The following is a 19,502-nucleotide window of genomic DNA, read 5'->3' as shown; positions in this document are numbered from 1 at the left end:
AAAATGATGTCATTAACAAGAAATGTGAACGCATCTGTTAATGTATCATATATTCTCATTTTAGTTTTGTTGTGCTTTTCATTCTCTCAGAAGCATTTCATTTATACAACGACCAGTAAGTCACAAATTCACACTCCACGTGTTTGGCTGTCCTCTTTAAAAGCTGAAAAGATAGCAGTCTGCTAAATTTGCTGGCAGTAATTTGTGCTGTGAATGCATGGGTTTCATAAATTAAATTCTGACTTTTTCAGAACAATCTTTTATTTTAAAACCCTAACATATAGTTTAGTTTATACAATATATAGTTTCTTATAGCGTTACAGTAGAATAGTATACAAAACAAGACACATAAATCTTATAAATCAATACTAGTTCTAAAATTAGCTTTATACGTGCTGTTGAGACATACAAAATAAAAGAGGAATATAATAAATAAGTAATCAAATAATTGATAAAGACGGTTGAATATCCATGTCTAGATTAATGAGATGAGGTGACTGTCAAAGCGATAAAACATTAGTATATAACAACATAAATAGTGACATGTCATTATATTAAATACTACCACTGTAAGTACACAGAGATAGAGGGAAATGATCAAGAAAATGGTTAATATGTAGGCACAATCAATAAGGGCAACCTTTGCAACCTTTCTCTGTCCTTTTTTTCTATGGGCTAACTTTAGTTCAACGACATTTGTGTACTTTATGCATTACATTTGTCTACTCCATATATATCTTCCACGTAACATGATCTTATACTATGGACCAGTTTCCAGGTTGGGGCTAAATTTAGTCCTGAGTTTTCAGTACTATAGGGTCACTCGACAATCCAAAATAAGAGCTTAATTTGGTTTTAAGAGAAACTGGCCCAAAATTATATTCTACATTACTTACAACTTAGCTTACTCACTTCCTAGCACCACCTGAAATCTGTGTGATACATGTAATAGAACATTCTTATTCCATTTGAAAAAAATAACATGCAAATATAACTACTAATACTTCCAGTATAGCAATACCACTACACATGTTATGTCGATTTTTCTTTGCACTTTCAAGAGAGTCAACATTTTATGATAAGCACAATTTTCCACCATACTGGAAAGTGCTTCAGAACATTACCAATTGCCTCCTTTGTGGTGTTAGAAAACTCAGCCATAGGCTTGACTAAATGTCTAAAGCTAATTGAAGATTAACTGCACTGCACATTCATTTGGCCCAGTTGCTCATTGAATCAACTGCTTGTCATCTGATTCTGTTTGGTAGCCTACATGCATGATGGTGTAGTAGAGCGTCAGGTCAGCCTCTTAAACTTTAGATCAGAGAAGGAGGAGGGAGTCTTCATTTTAGGAATTTATCGGCTGGCTGTAGGAACAGTGGCCTTTCCTGTAAACAAAGTCGAACATGGTCTAAAATTAATTCTGATACTTTCTATTGCATTTCTTGTTTAAAAAAAGCATTACTTAAAGTGCAACAGGTCATAATATGCAACTGGAAGCAGAATCAAATTGTTCATTTGAAGGATCTGTCAATTCACCTGCACATTCCCGTTGAGCACTCAAAGTTGTTCTGGCAGTAAGCTGCATGTGGTTTAGTTCCAATGATCCTCCATAATGGGGTCATTCGAGCTGTTCTCTTAAGTGACCTTTGAACTTCTTTTTCAGATGTTGCGGGTTTGTCCGGTTGTGGCACAGGACTGCAGAGCACCTGAAACACCACACATTTTTTAGTTATACATCAAAAATAAATATACATTTAATAAAACTTATAAAATATATCAGCCATTGTGCATACTGTACATAATAAATGTCAAGTCAAGTCATTTCTAACAAACCAACATGGTATTTATTTCAGTTAAATTTCATTAATGCACCCTGCATAGAGAAAATCTTGCAATACCTACTGTCTTTGTTTTATTTTATTTGTTCATCTATTACTGTTATTATTTCTTTATATAATGTAAGTTGCTTGGCAACAATGAAATTGTGAAAAGCGCTATATATAAATAATTGACTTGACTAAATAAAATATTAAACAGAACACATATTTGTCTAACACAATATAAGTTTTAATATAGTAATAAATTCTAAAATAAAAACCTGTATAATAACTTTCAGACAATGTAGTAGTTCCTTTTATCGTTTTTAAACAATACTTAAAAATGACGTCAAACATTCTACTTTCCACTTAAATAAGAAAGGAAGATAATAGCAGAAATATTATCATACTGACAGGATGATAATGTGGGTTAAATAAGCATTTTGAAGAGCTGTGAACATATTCAATTTTAAAGCTGTAAAACAGAAAAGCAGAAAAAGTAGAATCAGAAAATTGACAATAATCATAATTACCTGCTGGACAAGCACCAGTAACACCAACCAACAGGCTAGAACTGTCCATCTGTTAAAGATAATGTGATCCTGCATGCTGACTGAAAAAGTTTAAACAAAACCTGCCAAGAGCTGTTACAGTAAGCTCAGAGAAACACTGACTACAGACACAGTGCGCTGCCTTATATAGGCCTACTCTCCGGCCAGCATGATAAACACCTATGCCTCTCCCTCACATCTCTCACTCTCTATCACTGTCTAACTCTATCGCTCTGCTTTTTCATAAGCAGATTTGACACGTTTGTGGCTGGACAAAGCTGTCCTCTGAGACTCAAGAGTGCAGCTGCGGTTGTGAGGAGCGAGGGATAAGAACGAGAGGAATGGGGATAAAATAAAGACTAGTCATATTCTGGACACATGCTTATCAGCATTTTAAGGTACACTGATGGAAGAGAGTGCTAAGTTCAGTTGTTTATCAGTGTCGAAAATGACTTCACAAATCAAATCCTGTCGATTTTAGACCCAATATAATAAATATAATATGCTATGCAATTGGTGTCAATTATTTTAACCATGCAATTAATTTCTTATATGGGTCTTGAGAGGATGTATATCAGTCTAATTGGACTATTATTTCTACACATTTCAGGTCATTTAATTATTGTAAAGCTGTTCAGAAGACATTTGAAAGCACTTATATAAAGTATGGTTTAATTTTCTAAAGCCCCTAGTGAGAAAGCCAAAGGTGACTGTGGCAAGTAAAATGTTTTTATGTTTTGTTTCTTAAAGTTCATATTACGTAGTTGTCTTCCTTTTATCACAATCCTTGAAAAAGAACAATGACTGATTAAAGCGCCTATGTGTTAAATAATAACATAAAAGGACAAAAAATGAGTAAAAACAACTGTTGAGTGGCAGCGAGATAGATATGAGTCGGATCACAGATCGCTCCAGCTCATCACAAAGGTTCCAAACTGACTCATGGTGTTTACTGGATATTATGTTGCTTATCGTCTTGGGATTTCAAATTGCACATAAATAATAGCGTGTACTGTTTCATAAGCTGGTGGCATTGTGTTAAACATTTTTAGCATTCCCACTGTGTTAGTAATGAAGCATTCAAGGCCGAGCTTATCAAGGTTCTGCAAGTCTCTTCATGCGTGAAAGATAAAACCGTTTGCTTTAGATCGATTTTACATGAAATCTATAAAGGTTAAGTGTCTCTAGGCCTAAGTGGAACAAAGATTTGGTTGCCTGCAGCTCATGATCAGACTGCAGAAAAGTTGTCTTGTGCACATAAATGGACATTTGACAGTATGCATTTACATTTTTTTATTTATGCATTTGGCAGATGCTTTTATCCAAAGCGACTTACATTGCATTGTATTATACATTTTGTTTCTGACTATGTGCAATCCCCTGGGATCGAACCCATGACCTTGGCATTGCTAGCGCCATGCTCTAACCACACCATCCCATCGGGAAATGAAACGCTTATCAGTTGCCAAAGAGGAGAAAAGTGCTTCAACAAATCCATCCAGTTTCAAAGTTAGAAGAACAGAGTCTACCTGCATTTGATAGCCTGTTTGAAGATCTTTGCGAGACTGTAATTTTGACTCACAGCATGTAGTTTAAAGGGGACTTCTTTATTTTCAAGTGTCTAATAAAAGTGACATATCTAAGGTGACTCACATCAGTATGTTTTTAAAAACATTTCTCTGTTTGAGAAATAAAAAAATAATGAGTTTTTATAGGCTTTAAAGCTTTATGTAAACCAGAGTTTTGACCAAGATCAGAATAAAGTCCATTTTGCAGCCTAATCTGGTTATGAATTGGACAAGAGGGGCTGTATGGTCAGCATATACATTGACAAACTAGAGTTCATTACCCTACAATAATGTAAGTGTGCGTGTGGATATTTTTGTGTAATCGCTATAAAAATGCTGTTAAATTCAATGACTATTTCATACTCAGAAGCAGTCTTGATGGCATCCTGGGAATTAAAAAAAATACAACAACAACCCGTATTGGATTGATAAGAAGACTGTACACCCTGATTGTGCAAGTCAATCAGATTAGAGCTTGCAATTGTGTGCAACATCCAACATGCATAAGACGATCTCAAGTTTTTTTACTGATGTCCCTGTTCTGAATAAAATACATTTTACACCATGCAACTTAATCTACTGCATTAACATCAAAAACAGCAAGATAAAGCAGAGTATCACTTTGAACATTTTAGCACAAATGACCACACAACACACAATTAGAAATTTGCTTTCTTTTTTACCAAAATACCTCTTTATTTCATCATCTCTCATTATAACATTAAAACTTTGTATTTCATGTGAATAGATTAATTCCCGCACTACAAAATGAGTCTATGAAAGTGTCCATTTCATAAACATACTGTATGGCATGTATTCAGTGAGAAAGTGCAAAATGTCAACTGCTCCTCATACCTCCTGCCCGCAGTTAAAATGGACAAGATGTAATAAGAGGCCACAAACGTAGAGCAACATTCTGAAGTCCAAACTCTGTCCTGATCTACTTAACAGTCAACAGACAGGGAGTGATTGTATTTTCCCCTCCCTCCTTTATATTTTTTTCCTTTTTGTTTTTTTTTATATTCACTAGTGTCTTTTGATAAAGTGCAAAAATGTTCATAATCCTACTTTCATCCCTTTTCATAAATACATTATGTACAGTAACAGATATAACAGTAACAAACAGTAGACAGAACCACACAGAAACCAAAAACATACACTGACAAATGGTAAATAAGAAAAAAAGACAAAATAGAATATTGTAGCCAATTATTTTAACAGGTCTAAAACCTTAATATCCACCTATTACACTTGATATCATGACCACTTATTTATATCTATATCGCCAAATGTCAGGTACTGGGAACATGATAAGACTAAACTAATGATTCTCCACAATTGAGGCGTGTTACGGATACCTCATTTTCAAAATTGTGGTAGTTATGCAAAGGCAACAGGCAATCAAAACAGACACACCATTGCACACCTTGCCATTCAGTTTAGTTTTCTAACTGTGCTGGTACATATTCACATTGCCCTTTCGCACCTTTTTCCTATTCTGACCCGAGCCCAAAGTCATCTGCAGGTGCAGGAGTCTGCAATCATGTCCTCATATTCTTTATAAACTATGTTTCCATTCCTCTCCATCATCAGCACGCTGATCGGTTTATATTTATAAGGAACGCAGGAGGGTAGCGGAATATCTGCAACACCAAGATCGCTGATTAAAGTCTGCATGATCGCATGGTTGGGTGAATTATAGCCATAATGGAGAATACGAGGGCAGTCTCCCATACAGTAACGTGGATTGTACTTGTGGGGTGCAATGATCCAGTGGTCCCATCCTAGGTCTTTGAAGGCCACACGGTAGGAATGCAGCTTACACAGGTTTTTGGCCACACTGTTCGGCCCTTGCTTGTAGTTGGGGATATCAGAAACAATGCTGCCGGGCTCCTTGGAACGGCGGGATCTTGTGCTAGGGCGAGAAAGGGGTTTGAAATATTCCATGAGTTGCTTGTTCTCGTCCAAGAAAAGTAGCAAAACGGGAGCTCTGAGATGGTTTTGAGGTGGGAAACGTTTTCTTTGCGTAACGAGTCTTACGATAGACGCATCACGGTCTGTTTTTGAGCATCGATAATGGACAAAGAGGAATACATGGTCACCATTCGACTGGGACACGTGGTTTGTAACATCAGATTCAGTCCACAGGCTTCGAGGACCCATAGTAACATTGTCACCCTCAGGATGATTTTGTGAAGAGGTCACTCTAGCCACACAGATAGGATGGGATGACACAGGAGACCTCAGGTGCATAAAAGACGCCTTCACCAGTTTGTTCAATGAGAGGTTTTTCAGTTCATATTTCACAGTGTAGGTATATTGAAGGTCTAGTCCAGTAGTGATTAGAGAGAGGAGAGAGACAATAAAGCAAAAGGTCAAGACAGAGGTCCTAGTGTCCAAAAATACATACCAAAGAATTATTTAAAAAATAAGTGTGATTAGAGAGTAAATTTCAAGACAACAAGCAATACAACATGACTTCTACAACATTCCTGCTGAAAACCAAATAACAGAAACAGTCACAGAAATAAATTCTAATGGTTATAATAGAAGTTTTATTGGAAACTACACTAGTCTCAACTGGTATGTGTTGGCTTCAACAAGTGGGATGTTATCTGGCAGATGGAAACCAACAGAACACCTTTAAATCCAGGCCTAAACACACTACATGCATTTTGTAAAGGTTTTATCAGCTGATGGTTCATAATGGTAGCTTATTTGTGATGGAAACTCTCTAAATAAATATTACTTGGGATGGTAGTACACATAAGTATGAGACAAGAATGAAAAGGCTTTACCAGTTGACGTTGGGAGAAAGTGCTTCTCAGTTGCGGAAGCTTGCAGCAACCTTACAGTATTGGACCCAAATAACTTGTGTTGCTTTGGCTTTCCGTCTGGATCCGCCGCTATCCTATATAAATGCAACATGAGTCGCATACCTTCGTCTTCAGTTTGGCTTTCTACGAGAGGTGTTTAATACGGGTTCCTCTGTTTCGGGTGTCGACTTCGGCGTACTTGCGTTGATGTGACGCCAAAATTCGACGGAGAGGCCATTTTTCCAACCTCGCGCGTAGACATGTGCAGCACAAACAAACACAATAATATGCAGAGTCTGAGAGAGTTAAGACTGCTGGTAGCCTTCATGTTCAGCCCCTCGTACAGACGAGTGCCACCTGGAAGACTACCATAGTCTCCAAGACAAGACAATCAGCGGGTGCAATTCAACCTAAACATCACCTGACAACGACAACCTTTTGGGTGCGCTATTAATCGTGTGACGTCATGCCCAATTACCCACGAAACGTCAAGGTTGGCTGTTCTGGGATACATATTTTTTTTATAGTTTCCTTTACAAATACCTTTATGAATCATCCCATGTTTACCATTAAAGCCATTGCAAACTTCATTTATTTACACATATGTGTTTTTGGGCCTTCTAGTAGGAATAATGGTGTTTAATTGATCCCCATTTGCTGGAAAGCATCTTTCCAATAGAACCCACACATTACCAGTAGAGAGCCAATGAGATCTTTATAATTTTATTAATACCAATTCAATTTCCTTTGTAAATAATAACAATTTCAGTTTTTTCCGGCAGGCTTGTTTCATCCCATACCCCTAGATGGCGCTGTCAATCAGCAGTCCTCTTCATGAACACGCGCGCACTTTATTGCTCGTTGACAACCGCGTGGCGCGTGCACATCCCCACTCTGCGCTTCAGCCGACAGCAGCAGCAATGGCTCTCCTTAAAACTACCAAGTTTTTATCCTCTGTTGGGTGTTTTACGCCGTCCTTAGGTGCTCTACCCATTCGAGCAAGGTAATTTGTTTTAATAATTTTATAGCAGACGCTTTGTTCCTTTACAAGATGTTTATTACTATATTGCTTTCAGCAAGGTTCCGTAAATATGACGTTAATAAACAGAGATTATAAACTAGTAAATGTTCCCAGTCATTATTATTATGGCTAACGTTACCTGCACTAAACATTTCATGTCGGTTTCTTGCAGTTAACTTAATAGATCAGATTGAACAGTGCCATTAAAGTATTATCCGGATTCATTCAGCATCACTCTGACCTTGCATTTTGCGCTTAAGCGACTATTTAAAACCGTTTCTTGTTATTCTGCATTTATCCAGAATCATACATAGAACATTTTCCGTCACGTGTATTCTCAACCTTATACGGGTTTAGACATGTTTTGTAAATTAGATTATTTACTAGCGTTCTTGCCTTTAAACGCGATGGCATACCACAGTCTTTTTGATCTCTTTTGGAGACCGTACGTTCATGCTTCCTTTCCTACCATTGGCTGCAACAAGCAAGTTTAAGTTTTTGATTGGCTTGGGTTACTTCCGGATTCTTCTGTCAAGAAATTATGGTGGACTGTGTCCTTTTTCAATGGGTTTGGAGGGCAAAGCATTGCTGATGTTAAATTGAGAATTCAGTAGCCCTTATCATGATTTAATTCGACTTTAAGAAGGGACACAATCACTCACCACGCAAACAGCGACTTAAATATTTGCAAACCGCAAACGTTTCTAGCGGCAGTCGTGGCCTAATGGTTAGAGAGTCAGACTCGTGACCAGAAGGTTGCCGGTTCCATTTTCAAGGCCGGTGTTGTATCAAAATCCGACTCCCCTGTTTTCCCCTACGAAGGTTAGGGTTAGGATTAGGTGTGGGGGCGGGATTTAGAGATAGGGACCAATCACAAAGCAGCATCCTAAGTGAATGGACCAATCAGAAGTAGGGGAGTCGAATTTCGGTAGAACACCAGCGGTAACGCCTGAGGTGCCCTTGAGCAAGGCACCTTACCCCCACTTGCTCCCCGGGCGCTGCAATGATAGCTGCCCACTGCTTCGGGTGTATGTGTATTCTGTGCGTGTGTTAATTACTCACTGGATGGGTTAATGCAGAGGTCACATTTTGGGTATGGGTCACCATATCTGGCAAATAGGTCACGTTCAAAAGGACTTTTAGAACATAAACCCCTAATAAAGAGATAACCTTACATTTTCTCAGTGGCTACAGCTATACTATGCATAGTGATATAAAACAAACAGTTATAAAATTATCTGTTTTTGTCTTTAAGCACCTTAAATATAGGGCAAAAAATGAAAGTAATTTTAGATGCCAAGTCGTAGTGTTATATACTGTACCACACACATGTATGACCGTGACACGCCGGGCATGCAATGCAATAGGAGTTTGTGCAACTTAACTGCAGGCATGACATTTAATGCAGGACTGGGCTATCCATGGCCTCGTGTTTTTTTTCTAAACCTGTCATTTTGAATAGGGAATCTGAGTTTTATCTAAATTTGATCTGCTCTGGGCAAATTTGTAATTGTGTGTTATGCTTTTTTAAATACAAGTTCATGGTGGAGTGAAGTGCAAATGGGACCACCTGATCCCATCCTGGGAGTGACAGAGGCCTACAAACGGGATACAAACCCTCAAAAGATGAACCTGGGTGTGGGAGCATACAGGGATGATAATGGCAAGCCATACGTTCTCAGCTGTGTCCGCAAGGTATGTACCTTGTCTGTGCCACTGGGTGTTTGAGCATTTATTGCGGAGTTGTGTGAATTGTGAGCAGAAGTGCTTAAACGAAAGTTGTGGCTCAAATCATGTACCATACACTGATGTACTTGAACAACTACATAATTTGGGTATACATATGTGCAATTTCTTTACATGGCAGTGTTGCAGTTTATATAGAATGGTACAGAACCATGCAAAAAGAGTCATATGGTGTCCTTTGCTTTTTAAATAAAATAAGATATTGGAAAATGTACTCTTTGATAAAAGGAGCTCTTTTTTGTAAAATGATTTATATAGGCATTTTGTTTTAAGCGGGCTTGTCCGATTTGACCAATAGAGGACATGTATTTGTGCATGTGGGTGGAGGACAGTCTGCCTTCACAGTATTGGTAAAAGAAAGGAGGGGTGTTTATATATCGAGTTAACATGTTTTTCTGATTTTTCTCTTTCTGCAAAGTCATCCTGAGCCCAGTGATTTTAGAGGCTGTCCTGTTAAAGCAAAACCCATCAATTACATTTATGACCACACGCTATCTAATTGAAAGGTAACATGTTTGGTACTATTTTACTTGTTTTTTTAGGCAGAGGCTATGATTGCCTCTAAGATGCTGGATAAAGAGTATCTGCCTATTGGTGGTCTGGGAGATTTTACCAAGGCTTGTGCTGAACTGGCACTGGGGCCTGACAGTGAGGTTCTTAAAAGCAAGAGGGTGAGTATTTCTCTGCTATCCAGGGTGTTTTCATATTATTATTATTATTATAGTTTGTTTATAACATCTTTTCATTTCTTTAAATGTGAATCATTCCTTTTTAGAGCATAACAGTCCAAACAATCTCAGGCACTGGTTCTCTGAGGATTGGAGGCAACTACCTGGTGGGTATTTAACATTGCACAGCCAAAAAGTTTTTGCAACCACTCGTATTCATCTCCATACAGTTTTGTCATATTGCAATGGATTTGTTTTCAAATGTCTCGCATTATGTCCATCCTTGTTTGTTAGTCACGGTTTCACTTAGTGGGAAGGGATGTATATTTGCCTAAGCCATCCTGGGGAAACCACACTCCTATTTTCCGTGATGCTGGAATGCAGCTGAAAGCTTACCGTTACTATGATCCTGCTACCTGTGGTTTTGACTTTGCTGGGGCTCTTGATGACATCTCAGTGAGTCAGCATTCATGTAAAACCTACTAATACAACCTATACTGACACTAATTAGAGTATTTGTAAAATGTGTACAGTATGTACAATAAATATATATTTTTTCTAACCTACAGAAAATTCCAGAGAACGGCGTAATCATGCTTCATGCTTGTGCTCATAACCCCACTGGTGTTGATCCCAGACCAGAGCAATGGAAGGAGCTCTCAGCTGTCATCAAGGTGGATTTATCTGTTTTTATGTGATCTGCTTATTGAGTAATAATGTTCAGTTGTTTTATGTGTTAGGTCACTTCAAGTTCTTGTACTTCATTCTTGTGTTGTCCATTTTCTCTGCAGAAGAGGAAACTTCTGGTGTTTTTTGACATGGCCTATCAGGGCTTTGCCAGTGGTGATATTGATCGAGATGCCTGGGCTGTAAGACACTTCATTGAGCAGGGCCACAACATTCTCTTGTCTCAGTCTTTTGCTAAGAACATGGGCCTCTATGGTGAGTACACAGTGTGCTGCATTTACACTGTTAACAGTGTTCTTTTTTCCAATACAGAAACTCCCGTGTATTATTCTTTGGAGTGTAATATCAGTTAGAATAAACCTATCCTCTTTGTTATGAATGAGTTGGCTGATATTTAAAGAAAAACAGTACACAATTAGAATCCTAATAATCCTTTTTATTTTTGTGTTGTAGGAGAGCGTGTGGGGGGCTTCACAGTGGTGTGCGCTGACGCCGAGGAGGCAAAGAGGGTGGAGTCTCAGCTGAAGATTCTGATTCGCCCCATTTACTCCAACCCACCCATGAATGGAGCTCGCATTGCCTCAACGATCCTCAACACACCTGATCTGCACTCTACATGGTGACATGCCTTGATAACTCTCTTACTGGTTCATGCTTATTGATGGCCTTTTAATAAAATGTTGTATTGTTGTATTTGTATCTCTGTAGGCTGACGGAGGTGAAGGACATGGCAGACCGTATCATCAAGATGAGAGAAATGCTGGTGGCAAATCTAAAAAATGAGGGATCTACTCGCAACTGGCAGCATGTAATTGACCAAATCGGCATGTTCTGCTTCACTGGGCTTAAACCTGAGCAGGTAAATCTTTCCTGTGGCTCAGTGGTAAGAGCATGGCGCTAGCAACACCAAGGTCATGGGTTCGATCCCAGGGATTGCACATACTTTGAAACAAATGTATAGTATAATGCAATGTACGTCGCTTTGGATAAAAGCGTCTGCCAAATGTGTAAATGTAAATCCCTCAAAAATGTCATTAAGTATAATGTTTATACACTGCCTGTCCCAAAAAAAGTCACTGCCTGGATTTAACTAAGCAAATAGGTAAGATCCTCCCATTGGATTGAAGGTCTAGGTTCAGCAACGCTATATGCACAAAGAATGAGGTCCTGGACTCTGTTGTGGCCAATCCATGTGTGAAAATTATGTCTCATGCTCCCTGAACCACTCTTTCAGAATTTGAGCCTGATGAATCCTGGCATTGTCATCTTGGAATATGTCCGTGCCATCAGGGAAGAAAGAACCCATTTATGGAATAACCTGGTCATTCAGTATATTCAGGTAGTCAGCTGACTATTTTCACACATGGATTGGCCACCACAGAGTCCAGACTTTTACCCCATTGAGAATCTTTGGGATGTGGTGGAGAAGACTTTGCACAACGGTCAGACTTTCCCATCATCAATACAAGATCTTGGCGAAAAATGAATGCAACTCTGGATGGGAAAAAATGGACAATCTGGACGTTGCAGAAGCTTATCGAAACGATGCCACAGCGAATGCATGCTGTAATCAAAGCTAAAGGCGGTCCAGCAAAATATTTGAGTGTTCGACTTTTTTTGGACGGGCAGTGTATATTAACTTGAATAAATAAGCTTACATAAATGTTGCTGCCAGCTCTAACACAGGCACAACTGTGTTTCAGGTGGAACGTCTGACAAAGGAGTTCTCTGTTTACATGACTAAGGATGGCCGTATCAGCGTTGCGGGTGTGACCTCTGGAAATGTGGGATACCTTGCACATGCCATTCACCAGGTCACTAAGTAGACCAAAGAATGCTGAGACAGGAGATTGATCTAAAGCTTTTACATCATGCCCTGCTTCTATTAGTTTCCCTTACCATTTCTCTTTGGAGCTTCACTTTATTTGGCTGTTTTTGCAAGGTCATTGTTGATGCTAAAGGTGGTCAGACGGTTCTTGACTCCCGAGTTATCTCACAGGTCATCTTGTGATTTGACTAATGAGCACAACATTTTCATCATGTTAAAAATTCTATATGAACTTTATTTATTGTATGAGTTAAGTCACACGTACAACAATAAATGGTATTGTTTCCATGTCATGATGTGTTTATTGATTAATTCAGGGAAATATCCTTTTTGATGTGAGCTTTTTTTCAATTTAAATGAACAATTAAAGTCTATGATTTGTGCATTTTTTATTTGTAGAAACTTTAAGCTTATACAAGTGCTGTGTAGGAATTATTTACTTGCTACAGGCAACATTATACCTGTTAGTTTAAAGTAATGACTCTAAGCTATTAAGTAATAAAGTAAGCAACTGTATTTAACTGTAAACTTAATTTCAAGAATTTAATTGTGTTATTATTTAACAAATATTTATTTTAGCACTGCAGTGAGAGCAAGAGATGTGAAGAGACATCTATACACTGACTGCACTGTTCAGTGTTTTCTTTAATCACATTTTAGATTACAAATCTAATATATTTAAAGGTGTTAAATATTGTTCCCCATGTGTTCAGTAAGATAAAAGGCTCACATGAGTCACATTTATACTGCTGACTTGTTTCCCAGAACATTCACACTGCTAAATTCGTCGATCAGCATTTCCGAGTTGCATGTCTTCCCATCATAACATTTATAGACCACATACCATAAATAAGATTAAGACAAAGATAAAAACTCTTGTGGTACAGAAAAACAGATTTCGTTTACTTTAAATAGCTGAACCCTCTTGTGGCCAAATCGCGCAAATGTATTTCTAAAACTGTGAAATATAATAAAGAAAAACAGTAAGGGTGTCGGGCTAACGCTGTTTCCCTAACAAAATAATAATCATACGTTCATAAAACTGAAAACATTTCACAGATAAAACAACATAGCTCTACATATGCCTTCAGTGGTATGAGCACAGCATCGACGTTTGTAAAATATAGTATAGTATATAACATTTGTAAAAAGTGTATATGTAAAATATATAAGTCTAATTTTAAAATAAAAAACTTTTATTTGTTAAGTAAAACGACTGTGATTATCCGTGGTGACGTCAGAACCATGTCACATGACTTTCAGGTTACGCTTGTGCTCAGCAAAAACAGAGCAGTGCCATACTGCAGCGGTGGAGCGGGGCACAGTAATAGCAAGTAACGTTAGTAGTAATTCATGTTTACTGATAAACCTCGTTTACTGAAACTAACACCTTTTTGTTACGTTGCGGGATCGCCAAAGCAAACGAGGTGGGTCATTTCGCTCTATAACATCTTGTTTGTATCTGAAGAGTTGATTAGCTTAACAACACAAGCTGTAATTCATTTGAACACTAAGTCATGTGATTTGTTAAAGGGTTAGTTATGTTTTGCGACCTTCGATTTTGTATAGATCTATGAATGCTCGTCGTTTTGTGTTTGAATTGGCCAGTGTTGTTACAGTTACCGGTATGAAATTAACCTTTATATTGCTTTCTACATTGCCTAGCTATGTCCTGTTGTATTCATTTGAGTCATTTAATGGTTGGAGCCACTGCAGCACAATATATTCTTTCTGCTATTATGCCGGCTAGTGTCTTCCCTAATTGTGAAATTGTGATAAACATAGATGCCGCTGTCTTAACTGGACCTTCTGTTATCTGGGTTAAAGATTTCGTGTAATGATAATCGATAAATGCAGATTAACTTCTGATCGAGTTAGTCTGCAGAGTGTAGTCTTTCTGTGCTTTGAAGATAAACTTCGCACAGGGCTGCATTGTTTTCTCATGTGAGCAGAAATTGTATTTCCTTAATTGTGGCTTGTCTGAGATTTTTGCTTACTTCATCATGTTAACCCCAGAGATGACACTATGACAGGCCTCGTGATTCGCAGACGTGTCCTGAAGTGCAAACAGCACTGACCTCACAGAGCAAACTATTATGTTGTGGATCAAGTGTTTCATGTGTGTTTTTCCCTTTTTGTTCACAGGTCCCACAACATCCTGTTGTAAGTTTTTGGCTTGGACCTGTGCAGGTGTGTTTGCTGCTTGGCTGGGTTTAGCTACATGGTATTGTTTTGCCTCAACAGTAAAATATCCTGAGTGGCACCTAAAACTGACAGCACAAGCGTGTTCTCTATCTTTTTGGCTCAAGCGGTGTCTTTTACCGTATGGTGCCCTTTTAAATTCGTTTGAGAGTGTGTGAGAAAAGCAAGCGTCATGTCAAGGGCGGACAGAGCCATTAACAGTGAAACGGGAGATTGGGGCTACAGTGAAGATGCTGGTGAAAGGGCATGGCTCCTGCAGAGCCCCAGCGTGGACTCTGTACAGCTGCCCAACCAATCAGACGACAGAAGGGGAGGGACTACATCACTCGGGGCTGTTTTTATCGTGGTGAACGCTGCTCTGGGAGCTGGACTTCTCAATTTTCCAGCTGCATTTAACATGGCCGGAGGGGTAACTGCTGGAGTTGCCCTTCAAATGGTGAGACACACCTACAAACCACTGTAAATAAAACCCTGATCAGCTGGATCAGTCTTAACAGTGTACACATTTCTCTGATGTCCCTTTGACCTGAGTGTTGAATTGAATTCTTTCGCAGTGCATGATGGTGTTCATCATCAGTGGGTTGGTTATCCTGGCTTATTGTTCTCAGGTGAGCAAATACGTCAGACTCGCATCGGTCTTGTAAAGCATACGCACTTACACTTACGCTCCACGTGTTTGTGTTTTTCAGGTGAGCAATGAAACAACATATCAGGAGGTAATTCGTGCTGTGTGTGGGAAGGTTCTTGGTGTCATTTGTGAGCTGGCCATTGCTGTGTACACCTTTGGCACATGCATAGCTTTTCTTATCATCATTGGGGATCAGTTGGATAAGCGTGAGTGTCTGCACATTTGCACACATATTAAAACAGTCTCAATGCAGTCTTCTAATTTCCATCCTTTCTTATTGCAGTGTTTGGTGCAATGGATCAAGAGGCGCACTGGTACACGGATCGTAAATTCACCATTACTTTGACCTCATTGCTGATCATTCTCCCTCTGTCTATACCCAAAGAAATCGGCTTCCAGAAATACGCCAGGTAGGAGCTCCTTTCCTATTCTTTTACACAATTTATAGCATTTTGCATTGAAGTGTACTTTGTGCAATGGCGTTTCAGTGCTGTGTTGTGATGGTTGCAAACGTACAAATAATTACTATATAATCATAAAATTATTTCTGATTAAATATCAGTGTTTGCCGATTATATCATAATATGCATATTTTGTACTGATTAATCTGTAGCACCCTGAGTGTTATTGGCACCTGGTATGTGACGATCATAATCATCGTCAAATACTTCTGGCCCGACAATGACGTTTCTCCAGGACTTATCCCAGTCAGGTCAGAACTACATTTGAAATACAGACCATTGGAGTCTGGGGTCTCATAACACCCACCTACTCATTCAGGCACCTTGTTTCACATTCTTCTATTGTAACATAATAGTGTCTTTCAGGCCTGCATCCTGGACTGATGTGTTCAATGCCATGCCTACAATCTGCTTTGGTTTTCAGGTATGTATATTTATATTCCTGGTTCTGAAAGCATATCTGTTTCTGCCAATGATATCATTTTTTTTTTAAATATAGCTCACTCCAGCAGGATCAGTGACATTGATTTGATTCTCCTCTTCTCTCTTTTTCTCAGTGTCATGTCAGTAGTGTTCCTGTTTTTAATAGCATGAAAAAACCAGAAATCCGGCCTTGGTGGGCAGTTGTTACTGCCAGCATCATTATCTGCCTCTTTGTTTATACAGGCACAGGTTTGTGAGCCCCAATGTTGATTAGATCTTAGATCTCATTGCACCCTGTTTAAATGGCATGTTGCTGTTAAAATACTTAAAATAATGATAAGACTGCAATAAATATTTGTATTGTTTGTGCTTAACAAGCTTTAGCTCTGTAAAATTTAGGTTTGTGTCTTTCCGCAGGGGTCTGTGGCTTCCTGTCGTTTGGCTCGACTGTAAGTCAGGATGTGTTAATGTCATATCCATCTAATGATGTCGCAGTGGCTATTGCTCGAGCCTTTATCATCATTTGTGTTGTCACCTCCTATCCAATCCTGCACTTCTGTGGAAGGTAACAGACTTTCGTGGTCTATACTGTAGATGTGTTATGTGTCATTCATGTATGTATATCTGTGAAATCTCAGGATGTAAATCAGGACAGCATCCAATGTCTTTCAGCAAATGAGGGTGTGTAAATGTCTGAGTTTAGGGCCGTGTTGGAAGGTCTATGGCTGCGTTTTAAAGGAGAGGAGGTAGAGACAGATGTGGCAAAGGAACGGAGGAGGAGGATACTGCAGACGCTTATCTGGTTTTGTCTCACGCTAATCCTTGCTCTCTTCATTCCTGACATTGGAAGAGTCATTTCACTTATTGGTGGTTTGGCCGCATGCTTCATCTTTGTGTTCCCAGGTATTTTCAGATTTATTGTAGCCATATTGTATTGTACAAATAGTGGCATGAGTATAACCTCTCTTTTTTTATAGGGTTGTGTTTGATTCAGGCAAAGCTTTCGGAGCACGATGTCAGATCAGCCAGGTAAACACGTTTTATTATTTTTATGAAACATTTTACAAAAGTGGATTTATAAGTGTAGTAGTTCAATGACAAAACTGAATAACCAAATTATATCTCTACAGCTGGAATGGAATGGTGGCATTTGGGGTTGTCATGGTTACTATTGGTGCATTCATCTTTGGACAGACAACCACTAATGCAATCTACAAAGATATCATCAATCATCCTGATAGCCAATAGCAGGATAACTTGTGACCTCGTGGACAATGGACTTAAAACAACAGAAACAAAGTGAAAACATGAAGACAAACCATGTCTAGTACTGACATTATTATTTCTTCAGGTGACCATTTTAAATTTCTCTGTTTGCGAAATGCACACTCAAGTTGGGAAGATTCCAGAGAATTCTATACCTCCTAATGTAGTGGATTACCTACCAGCATGCGGCATTAAACCCCTCTGATCGGGCTGTGTGTGAATGGATGACCACTATACATCTACATTCGAAATGGATTTGGACATTGTTTTAAATCCTTGCTTTCGGATCTGTCTGAGATCTTCCAAATATAAACTCTTATGATTTTTTTGTTGCAATTTGTTTTATGAATGCCTTCTACACTTGACAAAATGAGTTTATTATGTTTACTCTTAGAATATATATTTGTTAATTATATTGGTTTTTTTTAGAGGACTTGCACTGCCAAATCTGTAACTCTGCAGTTCTAAATTGTGGGGAAACTGAAAGAGAGTAAGTCTGTGTGAGTGTACCACTTTAAATCAGAAAAGATGGATATTTAAAGTGTTTTTTATCTGATGCAATTGCTCTTTTTGCTATGTGTATTCAGCAATGTGTTAAGAACTTGTTGATCTCTCTTCCAAACAACAATTTTATTTCTTTTTTAACTGACTGATACTTGAATTAAGTGTAAGGATACATGGCTTTGAGAATTAATTTGTGTTTAAATTGTTATTGGGAAAATTTTGTTGCCCAAATGATATTTTCTCCAGTAAATTCCTTTTAGCCATTGTGTACTGTAATGTATAATGTGTACTGTAAGTCACATTGTTGTGTTGATGCAATTTTATGTATGTAATTCTGCAGACATACCAGGTAAATTCTTTAGTGTATTTAATGACACAAGATGCATGTCTACCTTTTCCAAAATCATGTATAATTGTATGTTTGTTTACTATTTCAGTTCAATCAGTAAAGGGATTTCCATAGTCAGCGAACAAGCTCATTTTATGTAACTGTTACAACTTTTTATCTCGACTGTAAAATGCAGTTTGACTATACAGGGCCAATTCATAAAACAGCAGAAGGCTACTTTAACTACTTGTCAATTTGTTAACTTTATGTTAACTGTTATTAGTCAACATCTTACCATTTTGCCATAGTAACAAAAATGAAACGGATAGGTAATAAAACTTACTTGAAAAGTTTTACATTTTACTTTGATTAGACAAATTTAATTATACATGTGCTGCTGAATGTAGAGCAAATTGATACCTGCCCATTTACATTTGTAAAACAGCATGGACTTACTTTGATAAAAAAAGAACTTTAAAGGAAAAGTACTGTAAGACGAATATATTTGATTGTAAAACAACAATAAAAGAAAAGCAAACAATATTATTCTAAAAACTACTCCACTTTTAGTAGAAATATTAAAAAAGGTTCAAATGTCTTTACAATATTTTACTAACTGGTTAACCGAGGTAAAAATACAAATTTAATGCTTTCATCAGTTGTTTTACTGATGGTACCCCATCAATACAACCCAGAGACCATTCGTTTCCTATGGAAGGCCGTTTGATCAAAAATGTCTTTAGACGTAACGTGTACAGACGTTAGACGCGTGGACGCGTTATTGCGCCTAAAGACGTAATTTCGTCTACAGACGTTAGACGCGTGGACGCGTAATTGCGTGTAGACGCGTAAACCTTAGCGGCTCCGTTGTCAAAATAAGAGTCACATCCAGCAATGCAGACCCTACTGATATTTTATCTTTGCTACTCTTTTCTGTTGGCTGTTAAACTTATTTTATTAAAAAATGGCAATGATACGCTTAATT

At 38.2% G+C, this 19,502-nt stretch overlaps 4 protein-coding genes across 4 annotated transcripts; 2 read left to right on the top strand and 2 right to left on the bottom strand.

The window, feature by feature from the left end:
- Positions 1-245: 245 nt before the first annotated feature.
- leap2 (liver-expressed antimicrobial peptide 2) lies at positions 246-2,577 on the bottom strand. Its single transcript, XM_057342059.1, has 3 exons — positions 2,354-2,577; positions 1,540-1,709; positions 246-1,388 (listed from the first exon to the last, which is right to left on the bottom strand). The coding sequence occupies exons 1-3, from the start codon at positions 2,426-2,428 to the stop codon at positions 1,349-1,351; spliced, it is 285 nt and encodes a 94-aa protein (XP_057198042.1). The 5' UTR covers positions 2,429-2,577; the 3' UTR covers positions 246-1,348.
- Positions 2,578-4,638: 2,061 nt separating this feature from the next.
- Positions 4,639-7,150, bottom strand: bmp15 (bone morphogenetic protein 15). Its single transcript, XM_057342048.1, has 2 exons — positions 6,738-7,150; positions 4,639-6,266 (listed from the first exon to the last, which is right to left on the bottom strand). The coding sequence occupies exons 1-2, from the start codon at positions 6,874-6,876 to the stop codon at positions 5,455-5,457; spliced, it is 951 nt and encodes a 316-aa protein (XP_057198031.1). The 5' UTR covers positions 6,877-7,150; the 3' UTR covers positions 4,639-5,454.
- Positions 7,151-7,546: 396 nt separating this feature from the next.
- On the top strand, positions 7,547-12,996 carry got2b (glutamic-oxaloacetic transaminase 2b, mitochondrial). The gene is made up of 10 exons (XM_057342036.1): positions 7,547-7,758; positions 9,315-9,471; positions 10,065-10,193; positions 10,298-10,357; positions 10,485-10,646; positions 10,760-10,864; positions 10,982-11,132; positions 11,331-11,496; positions 11,586-11,736; positions 12,581-12,996. The coding sequence occupies exons 1-10, from the start codon at positions 7,562-7,564 to the stop codon at positions 12,701-12,703; spliced, it is 1,401 nt and encodes a 466-aa protein (XP_057198019.1). The 5' UTR covers positions 7,547-7,561; the 3' UTR covers positions 12,704-12,996.
- Positions 12,997-13,973: 977 nt separating this feature from the next.
- On the top strand, positions 13,974-19,025 carry slc38a7 (solute carrier family 38 member 7). The gene is made up of 12 exons (XM_057335631.1): positions 13,974-14,132; positions 14,851-15,343; positions 15,462-15,515; positions 15,597-15,741; positions 15,819-15,945; positions 16,149-16,247; positions 16,363-16,420; positions 16,554-16,668; positions 16,837-16,984; positions 17,123-17,322; positions 17,397-17,448; positions 17,550-19,025. The coding sequence occupies exons 2-12, from the start codon at positions 15,080-15,082 to the stop codon at positions 17,665-17,667; spliced, it is 1,380 nt and encodes a 459-aa protein (XP_057191614.1). The 5' UTR covers positions 13,974-14,132; positions 14,851-15,079; the 3' UTR covers positions 17,668-19,025.
- The last annotated feature ends 477 nt before the right edge of the window (positions 19,026-19,502 follow it).

The sequence above is a fragment of the Triplophysa rosa genome, linkage group LG1 (assembly GCF_024868665.1).
Source record: "Triplophysa rosa linkage group LG1, Trosa_1v2, whole genome shotgun sequence".
In the NCBI taxonomy this organism is placed as follows: Eukaryota; Metazoa; Chordata; class Actinopteri; order Cypriniformes; family Nemacheilidae; genus Triplophysa; species Triplophysa rosa.
Note: the sequence above shows the minus strand (reverse complement) of the source record. Positions and strands in the feature narration are given on the sequence as shown.

What these genes read in the sequence shown, in the direction of transcription:
- leap2 (XM_057342059.1), bottom strand. Translation starts at nt 2,428, where the DNA reads ATGCAGGATCACATTATCTTTAACAGATGGACAGTTCTAGCCTGTTGG. An exon ending in TACTGGTGCTTGTCCAGCAG is followed by an intron (nt 1,710 to 2,353) that starts GTAATTATGATT and finishes GTGGTGTTTCAG; the next exon opens with GTGCTCTGCAGTCCTGTGCC. An exon ending in TGCTCAACGGGAATGTGCAG is followed by an intron (nt 1,389 to 1,539) that starts GTGAATTGACAG and finishes CTTTGTTTACAG; the next exon opens with GAAAGGCCACTGTTCCTACA.
- got2b (XM_057342036.1), top strand. Translation starts at nt 7,562, where the DNA reads ATGGCGCTGTCAATCAGCAGTCCTCTTCATGAACACGCGCGCACTTTA. An exon ending in TTCTCAGCTGTGTCCGCAAG is followed by an intron (nt 9,472 to 10,064) that starts GTATGTACCTTG and finishes TTGTTTTTTTAG; the next exon opens with GCAGAGGCTATGATTGCCTC. An exon ending in CCTGATCTGCACTCTACATG is followed by an intron (nt 11,497 to 11,585) that starts GTGACATGCCTT and finishes GTATCTCTGTAG; the next exon opens with GCTGACGGAGGTGAAGGACA.
- slc38a7 (XM_057335631.1), top strand. Translation starts at nt 15,080, where the DNA reads ATGTCAAGGGCGGACAGAGCCATTAACAGTGAAACGGGAGATTGGGGC. An exon ending in CCAGGACTTATCCCAGTCAG is followed by an intron (nt 16,248 to 16,362) that starts GTCAGAACTACA and finishes AGTGTCTTTCAG; the next exon opens with GCCTGCATCCTGGACTGATG. An exon ending in CAATCTGCTTTGGTTTTCAG is followed by an intron (nt 16,421 to 16,553) that starts GTATGTATATTT and finishes TCTTTTTCTCAG; the next exon opens with TGTCATGTCAGTAGTGTTCC.
- bmp15 (XM_057342048.1), bottom strand. Translation starts at nt 6,876, where the DNA reads ATGCGACTCATGTTGCATTTATATAGGATAGCGGCGGATCCAGACGGA. An exon ending in CTTTCTCCCAACGTCAACTG is followed by an intron (nt 6,267 to 6,737) that starts GTAAAGCCTTTT and finishes CTACTGGACTAG; the next exon opens with ACCTTCAATATACCTACACT.